Source organism: Pipistrellus hanaki (genome assembly GCF_964339955.1).
Source record: "Pipistrellus hanaki genome assembly, chromosome: 3".
NCBI lineage: Eukaryota > Metazoa > Chordata > Mammalia > Chiroptera > Vespertilionidae > Pipistrellus > Pipistrellus hanaki.
The window spans coordinates 90,765,536-90,784,575 of NC_140505.1; the positions used below are offsets into that span (position 1 = coordinate 90,765,536).

Here is a 19,040-nt window from a genome sequence, read left to right on the forward strand (position 1 = left end):
AAGCGACGGCGATCTCCAACGTTCATTGGCTACACTATCGGCCCGATGAGCGGTGATTGGGCGACCTGGAAGGAGGCTGGCTCCAGATTAGAGTGCTTTGGGCCATGGCGGCAGCCGATTTGCGGGCGGAACTAGACTCTCTGGTCTTGCAGCTGCTCTGGGACCTGGAAGAGCTGGAGTCAAAGCGGGCGGCGCTGAACGCCCGGGTGGAGGAGGTGGAAGCCTGGGGTGGGGGGTGGGGGTGGAGTTGGGGGGTGGAAAGGTGGGGGGGCGGGCGGGCGTTCACTTCTAGGCAAACCGAGTTTTACTGATCCTCTCTTTTCTCACAGGGCTGGCTTTCGCTCTCCAAAGCTCGCTATGCCATGGGTGCTAAGTCGGTAGGTCCCCTGCAATATGCCTCCCGCATGGAGCCCCAAGTCTGCGTCTGCACCAAGTGAGGAGCCTTGCATGCTGAATCGGGTTGGTGGGGAATGTCCAGAGTGGAGCTGTCAAAGATCCATCTTCTCTTCTCTTTATTTAGCGAGGCGCAAAATGGACTCCAGAAGTTTCGTGTGGTAAGATCTGGCTCCCAGATTCCAGAGGAGGTGGGACCCTGTGAGGCAGGTGAGCCCTCCTTCCCGTCAGGGACCTTTCCCGATGTCAAAGACAAAATACAATTAAGGAGATAATTTTATTCAAGTTGTTTCAATAGAGCATCCTAAATATGAAGATCAAAATGTCTCAGCAGAATAGGTTTGGTCTTAGACTTTTAAAGGGAGAAATAGGTGAAGTCTTTTACAGTTGGGATTATTTTACAGTTACAGGAAGTCTCAGTTTATCTTTTTCAGAAGGACAAACTTTCAATCTCAGCTAGTCAGTCATTCATGAGACAAAGAACAGGGAGTTGGAGGGTCTTTCTGACCTTTCAGCATGTTCAGGCAAAATGGGAAAGGTCAGTTGTGAAAGCTACAACCTGCATGGCTAGGTTTCAGGATCTGGTGAAGGGCTGTGCACAAATGAAGAGACTAGACAAGAAATATGAATTTGGAAATCATGGGGGGCCAGGCAGAGAACCCTTCTCTAGTAGAAAGGCTTCACTGGGACCCACACCCTGTTAGCTTTTATTCGATTTTAGAATACACATTTTGCTTTTAGGCAGGCAGGCAATCTGGTAGCAGACATACTATTTTAAAGGTCAGTAAATATTAGTAAAGGTATACTTTGAGACTGTTAGGTCAGGAAATTGTTTGACCCTGAGAGGGCAGGGCGGGGTGAGGGGGCAGGGCTGGGTAAGAGGGCAGGCCGGGCGAGCAGGCGGGGGTGAGAGGGCAGGGCGGGGTGAGAGGGCAGGGTGGGGCGGGTCCAGCTCCCGGTAAAGGGACCCTAGGCCTAACCCAACCAATCAGGTCAGCCAAGGTAGCAGCACACCCTCCCTATAAAACCCATTGATATGTTAAGTTCTTCCTCTTTCTCACCATGCCCTAGTTGGTGTAAGTGGGACTGAGCTGGGGCTAGTCCGAAATAAATACAGGCTTTCTGCAATTGCTTCGGATTCGGTTCCCTGGTAGTCTTTGGGGTTTATGACACTTGGGCATAACAACCCACTATTGTCTCTACAGAACAATTGGTGCATAGCTTTTAGCCCTTGCCAAAGCTCAAGGTCCATCAGCCTTCTGGGTTCCCTGTTTGCACTTTCATGATAGTGTAGATCAGTGGTTGGCAAACTCATTAGTTAAATATCAACAGTATAACGATTGAAATTTCTTTTGAGAGCCGAAAACTGACTTCTGTGCATGGGCCATGATGTTTCAATCACATTGTATGTGTAAGCCTGCATGTGGTATATTGTGGAAGAGCCATACTCAAGGGGTCAAAGAGCCACATGTGGCTCGCAAGCCGCAGTTTGCCAACCACTGGTGTAGACAATGGATAGCTGAAAGCAGTCAGTGTATGACTTTGTCTAAACAAGGGTTGATTTTATGAGAGTCTTGAGAAATTAATGTACAGTCTCACATTTGAATCACAAGTGGGGAACGGTGCTTTTTTGTGGTAGGCTGTTTTTTGGCTCTTAAAAGGTTGGGAAGATTTTGCAGCCATCATTATTTTCCAGGATCATGAGCTCAGAGTTCAACATTGTCACCCAGAAGGTAAGGGCCAGGTAATAAGACTCCCACTTCTACCCTTTCTTTCTCCAGCTCTGCGAAGGCGCAAGGGCCTTACTAGGATTCCAGAGCCCGAGCCCTTCTCAGCCTCTCCAAACCCTCTGAACTGGTTTGGAATCCTGGTTCCACATAGTCTACGGCAGGCCCAAGCCAGCTTCCAGGAGGGTGAGTGAACCCTGCCAGTTGACTATGTGGCTCTAAGCCAAAATCGGACCCTCTAATGCCAGAGCTGGGATTAGTATACAAAGGGTTTTGTAGGTTTTCTTCATTGCTTACTTTTGTTGCATGCCTGCTGTTTTTTTTCTGAAAGCATTTACAGCATCTTGGCAGTGTTCTGGGCTCATGATTGGTGCTGGGGATATAGCAGGAAATGAAAGGACAAATATTCCTAATAGAACATTATACTATTGAGGGGAGAAAGACAACCTGCAAATAAGTAAGTAGTGAGAATTGTTATGCAAAAATAAGATAGGGTGTGGTAGATGAATTGGGACAGGAATGGGCTGGGGGAGCTGTTTTTTGAAGGTTATCTGGGGGAACAGTGTTCTAGGCAGAGGGGTCCGCCAGGGCGAAAAGGCAGTATTGCATGGGGCATTGCAGAGAAGAGGCCAGTGGACTAGAGTTGGTGCAGCAGACAGAGCCAGGAGCTGTGGTTAGAGGGCTCTAGGCCAGTAATTTAAGGGCTATACCCATTCCAGCAGAGGCATCAAGCAAAAGCCACCTAAAGGTGGATCCAGGGTTTGGAATACTGTTGGAGGCAGAGAAAACAGATGGAAGGAGGTTGAGAGCAGTGAGGGACTGTGGTAATGGAGAAAAGAAGGAAGAAAATAAGAGTATGAGACAGTGTGTAATGATCTGTGGATTATTAGTTCCTGTTGTGTGATAGAAGGTATTCAAAAAAGTCTTTTGAGGAGGTTGACATTTTAGCAAAGAACTGAAGAAAGTGAGGGTGTGGGTCCAGTGAGGTTTGGAGCAGCCATTGCAAGGGTGTGCCTGGAATGTTTTAGGAATAATAGAGGCCTAGCGCCTTTCCATTCCCTGGGAATGTCCAGATCTCTTAAGTCATGTATCTCACTTGGTGACAATTTCTCCCCTTCCTCTAGGCCTGCAGCTGGCTGTAGATATGGCCAGTCTCCAGATCCAAATCAACTGGGGTCAAAGCCAGCTTCGGGGGCTCCAGGAGAAACTCAAGCAGCTTGGGCTTGGGGCTGCCTAACCTGTGGCCACAGAAAAAGACCATGAGTTCAGTTGTTCTTCGATATGGTTGCTTTATTTCAGGCCTTCTTCCTTCACAGCTTGGTTGGCCCCTATCACTACCACCCTATCCCAGACAGCTAATTCCCACCCACCAACCCCCACACAAACACACCTTAAAATTTCTCCAGTCTGCTGTTTCCAACTTTGTTAAATGTGAAAGTTTAAAGAGGCAAACTGAGTAATGTTCAAAGTCACTACTATGAAACCACTTCCTGTCCTTGTTCTAGGACACACTCAAATGGGGAGGGTCAAAGCTGATAGGTTAGTTTATATTAGGGAGCAACAGAGCAATCTCATGCATAAATCACTGCAGGATAAGTAGTGCACAGCTAGTGGCAGAAATAGATGCTTCAGTTTCACTAGATCCTCAAAACTGATTTTGATGAAAAGGAAAAAATATACATGGCTAGCAGATCGGGAGAATAATTTCACATTGATAACAAACACAACTACCTGCATACATGGGCAGCCCTTGGCAGATTTTAAGCCAAAAAGTAAAAAAAAACCTCTAACCTAGATTTTCAAATGAACTATAAGAAGAGACCTTTTAGGTTTTGAAAAACCTACCTTCTATCTTTTCAGTAGTGAGGCTGAACTGTTGTGGCCATCAAGACCAGGTTGAGTCAGGGCTCCAGATGGCCAGCAAGACCCTGTCGTGGCAGGGCTCCAGGCCAGGGAAGGAACGAGCAACCAGACCCACAACAAAGAATGTAGCATGATATATGCTTTAGCATAACTGTTAGTCATAAAATAGTTCTGTTGCAAGGCTCAACCCCCAGGCAGGCACATCCTGTTTCCAGTAGCCGCAAGGCAGAACAAACAGACCAAACCAGGTCAAACAGAGACTGCTTAAGCTGAAAATAAACCCCCACCCAAGGTGTTGTATAAACTTTAAATGTTACTGTACTAGTGGAATTTTTCTATAACTTATAACTGACCTTTTTTTGTTAAAACTTTTAGCCAATCATAATCTGCCAGGCATCCCTAAGATGGGGATAAAAGTAGCATGCTCAGACTGGGTCGGGGCTCTCATTGCTCGCTGCTGTGTCAGTTGAGATGTGAGCCCGGACTCGAGTTCGTAATAAGGCTTCCTAAATTTCAATTTGGCTGACTGGTAGTCGTCATTCGCAGGTCGCCCACAACAGAACCTTTTGTAATTTGTTAAAAGGCCAATTATATTTGCTGTTCTGGGAACTCTGTCTTTATTTCATTTTCCTACTGGGTTGTTGATATTTTTAGCAGTTTCAAAGGAGCTAATTTTTATGCTTGGGGAAAATTGGTCATTTGGTCACAATATGAGTGATTTTCCTAGTTTGTCTTTTAACTGTATGGTGATTTTTTTTTAAATACCTTTATTGTAAAATAAAGCACATTACATTATAGAGCCACACAGAATAATTGAAAAGCTTAATGAATAATTAAGGTGAAAGCTATAGTAACCATCATCTAACTTGTGTTTTTTAGTCTGTTTTGTTTTACATTTTATTTTTTCATTTATATTTCATCACCATTTATCCTCCCCCTCCCTTCTGTAATCACCACACTGTTATCCCTGTCCATAAGTTCTTTTTTTTTTTTTTCTCAATCCCTTTAACCCCCCACCCCAACCACAGCTTCAATTTCACTAATAGTGATCTAATCACATTCCCTGGTTCTTCCTGATTTAGTTTTGGAAAATTATATGTTTCTAGAAATCTATCCATATCTTTCAGATTTCCAATTTGTTGGTATGTTTTTAGAATTCTTTGTATTTCTGTGGTGTCAATTGTTACTTTCATTTCTGATTTTATTTATTTGAGTCTTCTCTATTTTTTCCTTGATGAGTCTTGTTAAAGGTTTGTCAATCTTGTATATCTTTTTTTTTTTTAAATATATATATATGTTTTATTGATTTTTTACAGAGAGGAAGAGAGAGGGATAGAGAGTTAGAAACATAGATGAGAGAGAATAGTTGATCAGCTGCCTCTTGCACACCCTCTACTGGGGATGTGCCCACAACCAAGGTACATGCCCTTGACCGGAATCGAACCTGGGACCTCTCAGTCCCCAGGCTGACACTCTTATCCACTGAGCCAAACCGGTTTCGGCAATCTTGTTTATCTTTTAAAGAACCAGCTCTTGCTTTCATTGATCTTACTGCTATTTCATTTCTACTCTGATATTTATTATTTTCTTCCTTCTACTCTGGGCTATTTTTTTCTCCCCAGGTTCCTTTAAGTGTAAAGTTAAATTGTTTATTTGCACTTTTTCTTGTTTCTTGAGATTGGCCTGTAATGCTATGAATTTCTCTTTTAGGACTGTTTCCCCTATGACCCACAGATTTTGGGTTGTTGTGTTCTCATTTCATTTGTTTCAAGGTATCTTTTGATTTTTTTCCTTGATCTATTGTTAAGCCATTAATTGTTTAGTGATATGTAATTTAGTCTCCATATCTTTGTTTTTCAGTTTCCTTCTTGTGAATGATTTCAAGTTTTATAGCATTATGGTCAGAGATTCTTTGTTTTTTAAATTAAACTTTATTGTTCAGATTGTTACAGTTGTTCCATATTTCTCCCCCACTCCTTAACTCCCCTCAACCCAGTTCCCACCCATCCCATGTCCTTATCCCCCTGACTGTCCTCATTCATAGGTATATGATTTTTGTCCAGTCTCTTCTTGTACCCCCCATATCCCTTTCCCCCTGAGGATTGTCATTCCACTCCCTTTCTATGCTCCTGATTTATTATATTCACCAGATTATTCTGTTTATCAGATTTTTTATTCACTTGATTTTTAATTTCACTTGATAGGTATGTATTTGTTGTTCATAATTTTTATCTTTACCTATTTCCTCTTCTTAAAGAATACCTTTCAGCACTTCATATAATATTGGTTTGGTGGTGATAACCTCCTTTAGCTTTTTCTTCTCTGTAAAGCTCTTTATCTGATCTTATGAAAATTCTGAATGATAGCATTGCTGGGTAGAGTAATCTTGGTTGTATTGTATATTCTTGCTATTCATCACTTTGAATATTTCTTGTCACTCCCATCTGGCCTGCATAGTTTCTGTTGAGAATTCAGTTGACATTCGTATGGGTGCTCCCTTGTAGGTAACTAACTGTTTTTCTTTTGCTGCTTTTAATATATTTTATTGATTTTTTTTACAGAGAGGAAGGGAGAGAGATAGAGAGCCAGAAACGTCCATGAGAGAGAAACATCGACCAGCTGCCTCTTGCACACCCCCCACTGGGGATGTGCCCGCAACCAACGTACATGCCCTTGATCAGAATCGAACCTGGAACCCCTGTCTGCAGACCGACGCTCTACAACTGAGCCAAACTGGTTTGGGTCTTTTGTTGCTTTTAATATCCTCTCTTTGTCTTTTGCTCTTGGCATTTAATTATGATGTGTCTTGGTATGGTCCTTTTGTTTGGGGTTCTGTGCACTTCCTGGACTTGTAAGTCTATTTCTTTCACCAGGTGGGGGAAATTTTCAGTCATTATTTCTTCAAATAGGTTTTCAGTGTCTTGCTCTCTCTCTTCTTCTGGCACCCTCCATAATTCTGATGTTGGTATGCTTGAAGTTGTCCCAGAGGCTCCTTACACTATCTTCATGTTTTTGGATTCTTTTTTCTTTTTGCTTCTTTGGTTGGGTGTTTTCTTGCTTCTTTGTATTTAAAATCTTTGACTTGATTCTTACGATCATCTAGTCTGCTCTTGGATCTCTGTAAATTATTTTTTATTTCAGTCACTGTATGTTTAATTTCTAGTTGGTCCTTTTTCATATCCTCAAGGGTCTCGCTAAATTTATCAGCCTTTTCTAGAAAATTCTTGAAAAACTTTATAATCGTGGTTTTGAACTCTATATCCAGTCATTTGCTTTCCTCCATTCCTTTCATTTGTGACCTGTTTCTTTGTCTTCACATTTTGGCTGCTTCCCTGAGTTGATATAGTGGCTTTGTGTGCTAGGTGTCCTATAGGGCCAGTCGCTTAGTCTCCCCAGTTACCTGAGGTGGACACTGTTGGTGCATCCCTTTGTGGGTTGTGTGCTTGATTGTTGTTGGTATCACTGGGGAGAATTGACCTCTAGGGCAAGTGACTGTGAGGATCAGCTCTGTCTACGATGGGGAACTTCTGTGCTGGAAAAACCCTTATGAGACAAGACTTGCTTCAGTGGGCTTTGGTGCTCACTGAGTCTGCCCCCTGAGTATGTCCCTTATGGATCTGAGGAGTTGAAATCTGGATGGTCCTACTCTGACCCCTGGGTATACTGGCTCTTGGATCTCCAAAGAGGTTCTAATTTAGCCTCTGCCTGAGCCCACCCAGCAGGAGCTTCAGAGAGATCTGCAGAATCCTCTTCTTTGTTTGGGTTTTGGAGATACCCAGATGAAGCTCATCTGTGAAGCAATGCAAGCTTTTGTAGAGCCTTGGGCCTTCTTTTGGATATTCTGGTTCTCACTGACTCAATTGCAGTTTGTTAGGTAAGTTTAAAATACAAAGGACCAGGTCATTCATATGCAAAAGCCTCTGCATTCAGCTTGGATGGGGCTGAGTCTCAGGGTGGGGCAATCAGCAATGGCTTCCTGGGGCAGGATCTCAAGGCAGCAAACAGTGATGAGCAAACAGTGATGGCTTCCCGTCAGCCCTGCCCTAAGAGGCTCCTGGTTCTAAGTGTCCCGAGGTAATCACTGCAAGCACCTCTTAGAGAAAGCCGCCCTCGAGTTTCGCCACTGCCAGACAGTTCAATTTCTCCCCATATGAGTCTGGGTCCCCAGAGTCTCACCCGGAACTGGAGTTAAGAGCAGTCAGGAGCTTTGGTCTTTCTCCCGGTTGAGAAAGCCAGTTGTGTACTCAGTTGCCAGGTCCCTCGCTCGCGCCTGTGCCTCCATACCTCTGCCTTCCTACAACTCAGCTTCTGTGAGTTGCAGAGTGCTTTTTTCTTTCCTTCTAGTTGTAGGATTTCCACTCTGCCAGCCTTCCTGTGGTTCTGGATGATGTCCATTTTGTCTTTTAGTTGTAACTTTGAAATTGTTGTGTGAGGTAGCAGTTTAGGTGTTTACCTATGCCACCATCTTGGATTCTCAAATTTTCATACAATTAGCCGAAACCGGTTTGGCTCAGTGGATAGAGCGTCGGCCTGTGAACTGAAAGGTCCCGGGTTCGATTCCAGTCAAATGCATGTACCTTGGTTGTGGGCACATCCCCAGTGGGGGGTGTGCAAGAGGCAGCTGATCGATGTTTCTCTCTCATTGATGTTTCTAACTCTCTATCCCTCTCTCTTCCTCTCTGTAAAAAAGCAATAAAATATATTAAAAAAATTTTTTTCATACAATTAAATGAGCTCCATTAACATGAATTCTGCTATTTTAACCAACTTTCCTCCCAAAATGCCAATTAATTGAGACTGAATTATAAATGTAACCAGTATCCGCCGAAGCCGGTTTGGCTCAGTGGATAGAGCATTGGCCTGCTGACTGAAAGGTCCTGGGTTCGATTCCGGTCAAGGGCATGTACATTGGTTGCAGGCACATCCCTGGTGGGGGGTGTGCAGGAGGCAGCTGGTCGATGTTTCTCATCGACGTTTCTAGCTCTCTGTCTCTCTCCCTTAAAAAATCAATAAAATATATTTTTAAAAAAAATGTAACCAGTATCCAACTGTTTTCTCAGCTCTTTGAACATGATTTTCCAGGGATTAAATACTTCCCTAAAGAAATTAAGTTTCTATGAATATGTATTCCTAGTGTTTCAAGCACATTTTTAACCATTTCCTTGGTCTGTCATTTTGAGATCTGAGTGTTTTAAACATTTTCACACAGGTATCAGACCCTTATGAAAATGAGTTTTTGAATGTTTAACCAACTTTCTATCTAAAATGCCAACTCATTGACACAGAATTATAAATATAACCAGTATCCAAGTCAGTTCTCAGCTCTTTGAACATGATTCCCCAATGATTACACACTGTCAGATAAATATTAAGGTTCTACAACCATGTGTTCTAGTATTACCACAGTTCTAAACATTTCTCTGGTCTTTTCATTTTGAGACCTGAAAGTTTTAAGCATTTTCATACAGGTATCTGACATCTATGAACATGAATTCTTAAGTATTTAAACAACTTTCTTGCAAAAACACCAACTCAATGAGATAAAATGTAAACACTATACTACTCAGTACACAGCACTTTGAACACATTCTCTGTGATTAAACACTGCCCTACAGGTATTAATGCTCTCTTAATATGGATTCTTAGTGTTTCAATCACATTCCTAAACATTTCTCTGGTCTCATTTTGAGAGCTGAGAGTTTTAGATATTTTTGTACAGGTATCTGAGCCTTATAAAAATATATTTGAAGTATTTAATCAACTTCCAAAAATACTAACTTATTAAGACTATATTATCAATGTAACTAGTATTCAAGTCAGTTCTCAGCTCTTTGAACACGATTTCCCAGTGATGAAACACTGCCCTACAGATATTAAGGCTCCATGAACATGTATTCCAGGTGTTTCAAGCACATTCCTAAATATTTCCCTAGTCTATCATTGTGAATTCTCAGTGTTTAATTCACTTTTGTCCAGTGTTTCAAGCACCTTTGGAATTCCGAGTCTTTAAACAGCATTTTTACATATATTATTACTATTTTAAACATTATCCTACCTTTCACAGCTCTTTGAATACAAATTCTCAGTATTTCAACACTGCACTAGAGATATTAAGGTTCTACAAAAGTATTTCAAGTGTTTCAAACACATTCCTAAACTTTTCCGTGATCTGCCATTTTGAGATCTGATTGTTTTCAACATTTTCACACAGGTATCTGACCGCTATAAAAATTAATTTTTAAATGTTTAACCAACTTTCTCTCTAAAACACCAACTCATTGAGACTGAATTATAAATGTAACCAGTATCCAACTTAGTTCTCAGCTCTTTGACCACGATTTCCCAGTGATTAAACACTGCCCTAAAGTTTTGGTGAACATGTATTACTAGTGTTTTAATCACATTTGTAAACATTTCCATGGTCTATTATTGTGAGTTTTAGAGTTTTAAACAATTTCCTACAGTTATCTGAGCTCTATGAACATGAATTCTGCAAGGTTTAACCAACTTTTTTCCAAAAATGCCAACTCATTCAGACAGCATTATAAATTTAACCAGTATCCAACTCAGTTCTCAATTCTTTGAATATGATTTCCCATTGTTTCAACAAACTTAAGGTATTAAGTTTCTACAAACATGTATTCCTTGTGTTTCAAGCACATTCCTAAACATTTCCCAGGTCTGTCATTTTGAAAGCTGAGAGTTTTAAATATTTTCATACAGGTATCTGAGCCTTATGAAAGTATATTTGCAGTGTTTAACCAAATTCCAAAAACGCCAATTTATTTGAGACAGAATTATAAATTTAAACACTATCCAACATACTTCTCAGCTATTTGAAGCATATTCCTAAATATTTCCCTGGTCTGTCATTTTGAAGTTTGAGTGTTTTAAAGATATTCATATAGATATCTGACCCCTATGAAAAGGAACTTTTAAGTGATTAACCTAATTTCTTCCAAAACACCAACTCATAGAGACTGAATTATCCATGTAACCAGTATCCAAGTCAATCTCAGCTCTTTGAACACCAATTCCCAATTATTAAACACTGCCCTACAAATATTAAGGCTTTATGAATATGTAGACCCAGTGTTTCAAGCACATTCGTAAGTATTTCCTAGTCTATCATTGTGAATTCTCAGTGTTTGATTCACTTTTGTCCAGTGTTTCAGGCAACTTCTTTGGAATTCCAAGTGTTTAAACAGCTTTTTTACATATATAGCAGCTCTTTAAATGTGAATTACTACTATTTTTTATTTTATTTTATTTATTTATTTATTTATTTATTTATTTATTTAAATTTATTTATTTATTTTTTTAAATATATTTTATTGATTTTTTTTTGCCCCCCTCCCTCCCTCCCACACATCCCCTCCCTCCCCAGAGTTTTGTGTCCATTGGTTGTACTTATATGCATGTATAAAAGTCCTTCGGTTGATCTACAATATTATCTCTCCCAGATCTTCCTCCCCTCCCCGCTGTAATTTGACACTCTACTTGTTGATATACTGTCTCTATATCTATCTTTTGGTTCATCAGTTTATAATGCTCTTTATTATCCACAAATGAGTGAGGTCATGTGGTATTTCTTTTTCATTGATTGGCTTATTTCACTCAGCATGATGTTCTCCAATTCCTCCAGGTTGCTGCAAATGATGAGAATTCCTTCTTTTTTATGGCAGCATAGTATTCCATTGTGTAGATGTACCATAGTTTTTGAATCCAATCATCTGCTGATGGACACTTAGGCTGTTTCCAAATTCTGGCTATTGTAGATTGTGCTGCTATAAACATAGGGGTGCATATATCCTTTCTGATTGGTGTTTCTAGTTTCTTGGGATATATTCCTAGAAGTGGGATTACTGGGTCAAATGGGAGTTCCATTTTCAGTTTTTTGAGGAAACTCCACACTGTTCTCCACAGTGGTTGCACCAGTCTGCATTCCCACCAGCAATGCACGAGGGTTCCTTTTTCTCTGCAACCTCGCCAACACTTGTTGTTTGTTGATTTGTTGAGGTTGGCCATTCTGACAGGTGTGAGATGATACCGCATTGTTGTTTTGATTTGCATCTCTCCGACAATTGGTGACTGAGCATGTTTTCATGTGCCTTTTGGCCTTCCTTCTGTCTTCTTTTGAAAATGTTCTATTTAGGTCCATTGCCCATTTTTTAATTGGATTATTTATCTTCCTTTTATTTAGTTGTATAAGCTGTTTGTAGATGTTGGAGATTAAACCTTTATCAGTGGTATCATTTGCAAATATGTTCTCCCACACTGTGGGCTTTCTTGTTGTTTTGTTGATGGTTTCTTTTGCTGTAAAAAAGCTTTTTATTTTGATGTAGTCCCATTTGTTTATTTTCTCTTTAGCTTCCATTGCCCTAGGGGTAGTATCAGTGAAGAAGTTCTTTTGGCATACATCTGAGATTTTGTTGCCTGTGGATGCTTCTAGTATTTTTATGGTTTCCCGTCTGATGTTTAAGTCCTGTATCCATTTTGAGTTTATTTTTGTGAATGGTGTAAGTTGGTGATCTATTAATAGTTTCATTCTTTTGCATGTGTCTGTCCAATTTTCCCAACACCATTTATTGAAGAAACTGTCTTGACTCCATTGTATATTCGTGCATCCTTTGTCAAATATTAATTGAGCATAGTGATTTGTGTTGATATCTGGGTTCTCGATTCAATTCCATTGATCTATATGTCTGTTCTTGTGCCAGAACCAGGCTGTTTATAGAACAGTGGCTTTGTAATATAGTTTGAAGTCTGGTATTGAGATCCCTCCTACTTTACTCTTCTTTCTCAGGATTGCTGTGGCTATTCGGGGTCTTTTATTGTTCCAAATGAACTTTTGGAGAGTTCTTTCTAGATCAGTGAAATATGTCGTTGGTATTTTAATGGGGAGTGCATTGAACCTATAGATTCCTTTAGGAAGTATGGACATTTTGATGATGTTGATCCTACCAATCCATGAACATGGTATGTTCTTCCATCTTCTTACATTAGGGGTGTCGAACTCAATCAGAGAAGGGGCCAAAATCTAAAATCCAGCCTAAATCGCGGGCCGAATGGTTTACTGAACAGTCATAAACTGACAATGTCATAAACTGACAGCGGAGTGCAGTGATGACAGCGCGGTGCGGGCCACATTGCAAGGCCTGGCGTGCTGGATTTGGCCCGCGGGCCTTGTGTTTGACACATGTGCCTTACATCTTCCTCTATCTCTTTTTTTCAGTGTCGTGTATTTTTCCGCATATAGGTCCTTTACTTCCTTAGTTAAATTTATTCCTAGGTATCTTAATTTTTTTGGTGCCGTGGTAAATGGAATTGCTTTTTTAGTCTCTGTTTCTGCAGTTTTACTGTTGGTGTATAGAAATGCCATGGATTTCTTGGCATTAATTTTGTATCCTGCTACATTGCCAAATTCATTTATTAAGTCAATTAGTTTTTTAATGGAGTCTTTTGGTTTTTTTATGTACAATATCATGTCATCTGCAAATAAGGATAACTTTACTTCTTCTTTTCCTATTTGGATGCCTTTTATTTCCTCCTCTTGTCTAATTGCAATGGCTAGTACTTCCAGTACTATGTCAAACAGGAGTGGCGAGAGTGGGCATCCCTGTCTTGTTCCTGTGCTTAGAGGGAATGGTTTTAGTTTTTGCCCATTGAGTATAATGTTGGCTGTGGGTTTATCATATATAGCTTTTATTATGTTGAGGTATGATCCTTGTACTCCCACCTTGTTAAGAGTTTTTATCAGGAAAGGGTGTTGGATTTTATCGAATGCTTTTTCTGCATCAATTGATATGACTATATGATTTTTATCTTTCAATTTGTTTATGTGATGTATCACGTTTATTGATTTGCGGATATTGTACCATCCTTGCATTCCTGGAATAAATCCTACTTGGTCGTGGTGTATGATCTTTGTGATGTTCTTCTGGAGTCGATTTGCTAGAATTTTGTTGAGGATTTTGGCATCTATGTTCATGAGGGATATTGGCCTGTAATTCTCTTTCATTGAGTTGTCTTTATCTGGTTTTGGTATTCGGGTGATGCTGGCTTCATAGAAGGAATTTGGAAGTGTTCCTTCCTTCTGGATTTTTTGGAATAGTCTGAGGAGGATAGTTTTTAGTTCTTCCTTGAATGTTTGGTAAAACTCTCCTGTGAAGCCATCTGGCCCCGGGCTTTTGCTTGCTGGAAGCTTTTTGATGACTGTTTAAATTTCTTCCCAAGTCACTGGTTTATTGAGATTTTTCGATTCTTCCTGACTGAGTTTTGAAAGATTATATTTTTCTAGGAATATGTCCATTTCCTCCAGGTTGTTTAGTTTGTTGGAGTAGAGTTGTTCATAGTATTTTGTAACAATCCGTTGTATTTCGGTGGGGTCTGTTGTTATTTCACCTCTTTCATTTCTGATTTTGTTTATTTGGGTCCTCTCTCTTTGTTTCTTGGTTAGTCTGGCTAGAGGTCCATCTATCTTGTTTATCCTTTCAAAGAACCAGCTCTTGGTTTTGTTGATCTTATGTATTGTTTCTTTGGTCTCTATGTCGTTTATCTGTGCTCTGATTTTTGTTATTTCCTTCCTTCTACTTACACTGGGCTTTTCTTGTTGCTCTTGTTCTAACTCTTTGAGTTGTAGAGTTAGATCACTTGTTAGCCTTTTTTCTATTTTTTTGCAATAGGCTTGTAAGGATATGAACTTCCCTCTCAAAACTGCTTTTCCTGTGTCCCATAGATTTTGGATTGTTGTGTTTTCATTGTCATTTGTTTCCAGGATGTTTTTAATTTCTTCCTTGATTTCTCTGGTAAGCCAGTCCTTGTTTAATAGCGTGCTGTTTAGTCTCCATGTGTTTGATTTCTTTGGATTATTTTTATTATAGTTCATTTCCAGTTTTATGCCATTATGGTCTGAGAAGATGCTTGATATGATTTCTATCTTCTTTAATTTGAAGAGACTTTGCCTATGTCCCAAAATGTGGTCTATCTTTGAGAATGTCCCATGTGCATTTGAGAAGAATGTATATTCTGTGGCTTTGGGGTGGAATGTTCTGAAGATGTCAATTAATTCCATCTGGTCTAGTGAATCATTTAGGATTGATATTTCTTTGCTCATTTTTTGTTTAGATGATTTGTTGAAGGGTGACAGTGGGTATTAAAATCTCCTACTATGATTGTATTGCTGTTAATCTCTCCCTTAATGTCCTCCAGCAGTTTTTTTTATGTATTTGGGTGCTCCCGTATTGGGTGCATATATATTTACCAGGGTTATTTCTTCTTGTTTGATTGCTCCCTTTAGTATTATGAAGTGGTCTTCATTGTCTCTTGTTATGTCCTTCACTCTGAGATCTAATTTGTTAGATATAAGTATTGCTACCCCAGCTTTCTTTTCATTTCCATTTGCCTGGAAAACCTTTTTCCATCCCTTCACCCTCAGTCTGTGTGCATCTCTTTTTCTGAGGTGGGTTTCTTGTAGACAACAGATGTATGGGTCTTGTTTTCTTATCCAATCTGTTACCCTATTTCTTTTGATTGGAGCATTTAAACCATTTACATTTAATGTTATTAATGATAGGTACTCATTTGATGCCATTTTTATTCTATACCCCTGTGTTCCTTCTTCGCTTCCTATTTCTTTATTTTTCCAGTAGACCCTTTAGCATTTCTTGCATTGCTGCTTTGGTGGAGATAAATTCCTTTAGTCTTTTTTTGTCTGTGAAGCTCCTGATTTCCCCTTCAATTTTGATTGATAGTCTTGCTGGGTACAGTATTCTTGGATTCAGACCCCTTCTTTGCATGACTTCGTATATTTCATCCCATTCCCTTCTGGCCTGATAAGTTTCTGTTGAGAAATCAGTTGTTAGTCTGATGGGGGTTCCTTTATATGTAACTTTCTGTCTCTCTCTGGCTGCTTTTAAGATTCCAACTTTGTCATTGGTGTTTGCCAATTTAATTATAATATGTCTTGGCATCGGTCTTCTGGGATCCATTTTGCTTGGGACTCTGGGAGCATCTTGGATTTGTGTGGGTTTTTTCTTCTCTATCTCAGGAAAATTTTCTCTGATTATTTCTTGAAATACATTTTCCATGTCTACCTCGGTTTTCTTTCCTTCCGGAACCCCTATTATTTGAATATTGTTTTGTTTTGCATTGTCCCAAAGCTCCCGTAGGCTCTCCTCCTGCTTTTTAATTTTTTTTTCTAGAAGCTGCTCTAATTGGGTATTTTTTTCCATCTTTTCTTCTAGCTCACTGATGCGATCCTCTGCTTCTTCTAGTCTGCTCTTGATTCTTTCTATTGAGTTCTTCATAGTAGCGATGTCATTTTTCATTTCATCTTGAGTCATCTTCATTTCCTCTTGGTTTTTTTTTCATTTCCTCTTGGGTCTTACTCATATTGTCAAATTTGTCTTCCATTCTTTTTAGCCATCTTAAGATCGTTACTCTGAATTCTTGCTCTGGTAGGTTGCTTGCCTCTATATCGTTTACTTCCTTTTCTGGTGAAGCCTGCTTTTCTTTCATATGCGGGCTGTTTTTTGGTCTCCCCATGATCTAGGATGTCTGGTTGTGTAGTTCTCTCTCTCCTGCTTTGATTTAAAGGCACAAAATACAACACAACCAGGTACAACACACAAGGCACTGAATAGAAATGTGTTTGCGATATTAATAACCGCCAATAAGGGTGACTAGAACCCAGCTAACAAAGACGTACAATCAAACAAAAAGCATAGGCAAATCAATCTTATAAAAGAAAAGCATACAACTTCAGTAAAGTTAACATTCAACATACAACTTCAAAGAGTTAGAGAGAAAGACTGTTTTTTTTTTTGTTTTGTTTTGTTTTTAGGACAACTGCGAGGGAGGTGTGAATGGGTTTGGAGCAGGTATTTGGAAATTAGATATATACAAGTAGGGTGAAATTTTAGGAGGGGGTTGACAGAAGGAATGGGGGAAATCTAGAGCAGGAAAGGGTTAAGATAAACAGGGTATCAAAGCAAAAGATTGGAAAGAGGGTGAAGGCATAAAGGTAGGGTTGAGATTGAATAAAGCGTTGGAGAAATAAGGATAGATAAAGACTGTAGAACAGTAATCCTGAAATTAAATATATATATATAATCAAATGAAATAAAAATAATAAAAATAAACAAAAGAAAATAAGATGAAAAAGTAAAATAGTAGTAGTAATAATGTTGATTACATATACAATGTAATAATTATCAAGATAAAATCAAGTGAGGAAAAAGAAAAAAAAATAGTTTCTTGAGTAAACGTTGCAAATAATGAAAACAAAAATTTAAAAATTAAAATAAATAATAATAAAATTTAAAAAATTTAATTAAAATTTGCAGTAATGAAGGTCATTCACTTCCTCTATTGTTATGATCCAGTCCTGATTTTTAGGCAGGTTTTGCTTTGTTTTTATTACACTTTAGTCAATTTGTGAATTAGCCTCTGGGGGCAGTGTTTCTAGGTTGACTTCCAGACTCAGCCTCTCCAGCTTTTTTTTTTTTTTTTTTCTCGTCCTCTCTGAAGCTGGAACTACGGAGGGGGGTAGGGGGCAGGTCCGAGCAACTGCAATCTCCCGCAACTCTCCGATATCCCTCCGAGCCGGATCCAAATGTGTTGCTCTTTAGATATCTCCCCTGTTAGGAGCCCCGTCCAGTTTCAAGGGTGACAACCGCCCAACAGCGGGGGCTTCTACTTGTAATCACCGCCCTTGTCCTCCAGCTTCCGCGAGCGCGCTCTGTGCGCGCAGGTTTTTTTTTTTTCGCCGCGAGCGCTCTCCACCCTCTCCCCGCGAAATCTGACCTTTTCGCTGAGCAGTGGGGCAATCCTGTGAGGGCAGGTGTTCGCGCCGCCTGGGATCTGCGTTCTGGGGGTCACAGATGCTTGGTGGTCGCTGCGGCTGTGGATATTCAGGCCTCTGACACGATCCTATCTTCCTCTAAAGATGGCGAGGTTTACCCGTCCAAACTGAATTACTACTATTTTAAACACTAGCCTACCTTTCATAGCTCTTTGAATACAAATTCTCAGTATTTCAATACTACACTAGAGATATTAAGGTTCTAAAAAACATATTCCATATGTTTCAGACACATTCCTAAACATTTCTGTGGACTGTCATTTTGAGATCTGAGAGTTTTGACATTTTCATACTGGTAACTCAGCCGTATAAAAATGGATTTTTGCCGAAACCGGTTTGGCTCAGTGGATAGAGCGTCGGCCTGCTGACTGAAGAGTCCCGGGTTCGATTCCGGTCAAGGGCATGTATTATACCTTGGTTGCGGGCACATCCCCAGTGGGGGTGTGCAGGAGGCAGCTGATCGATGACTCTCTCTCATCGATGTTTCTAACTCTCCCTTCCTCTCTGTAATAAACCAATAAAATCTATTTTTAAAAAATGGATTTTTAACTGTTTAACCAACTATCTTCCCAAAACGCCAACTTGAGATTGAATTATAAATATAACCAGAGTCAGTCAGTTCTCAGCTCTTTGAATACGATTTCTCAGTGATTAAACACTGCCCTAGAGATATTAGGTATCTGTGAACATGTATACCAAGTGTTTTTTTTTTTTTTCAAATATATTTTATTGATTTTTTTACAGAGAGGAAGGGAAGAGAGATAGAGAGCTAGAAACATCGATGAGAGAGAAACATCGACCAGCTGCCTCCTGCACGCCCCCTGCCGGGGATGTGCCCGCAACCAATGTACATGCCCTTGACCGGAATCAAACCTGGGACCTTTCAGTCCGCAGACCGACACTCTATCCACTGAGCCAAACCGGTCTCAGCGTATTCCTAGTGTTTTAAGCACATTCCTAAACATTTCCATAGTCCATTATTGTGAGCTTTAAAGTTTTAAACCCTTTCCGACAGTTATCTGAGCTCTATGAATATGAATTCTGCAGGGTTTAACAAAAAAGCCAACTCCTTGAGAAAGAATTTTAAATTTAACTAGTATCCAACTCAGTTCTGAGCTCTTAGAATATGATTTCCCATTGTTTCAATACTGCCCTTTAGATATTAAGTGTCTGCAAACATGTATTCTTTGTTT

The 19,040-nt window shown here is 39.9% G+C and overlaps 1 protein-coding gene across 1 annotated transcript; it reads left to right on the forward strand.

Annotated features, from left to right (window-relative positions):
- Positions 1 to 64: 64 nt before the first annotated feature.
- Positions 65 to 4,592, forward strand: VMA22 (vacuolar ATPase assembly factor VMA22). Its single transcript, XM_084879602.1, has 5 exons — positions 65 to 215; positions 330 to 433; positions 521 to 603; positions 2,175 to 2,306; positions 3,245 to 4,592. Exons 1-5 carry the CDS (start codon positions 105 to 107, stop codon positions 3,355 to 3,357), a joined length of 543 nt encoding a protein of 180 aa, XP_084735728.1. The 5' UTR covers positions 65 to 104; the 3' UTR covers positions 3,358 to 4,592.
- Positions 4,593 to 19,040: the final 14,448 nt, after the last annotated feature.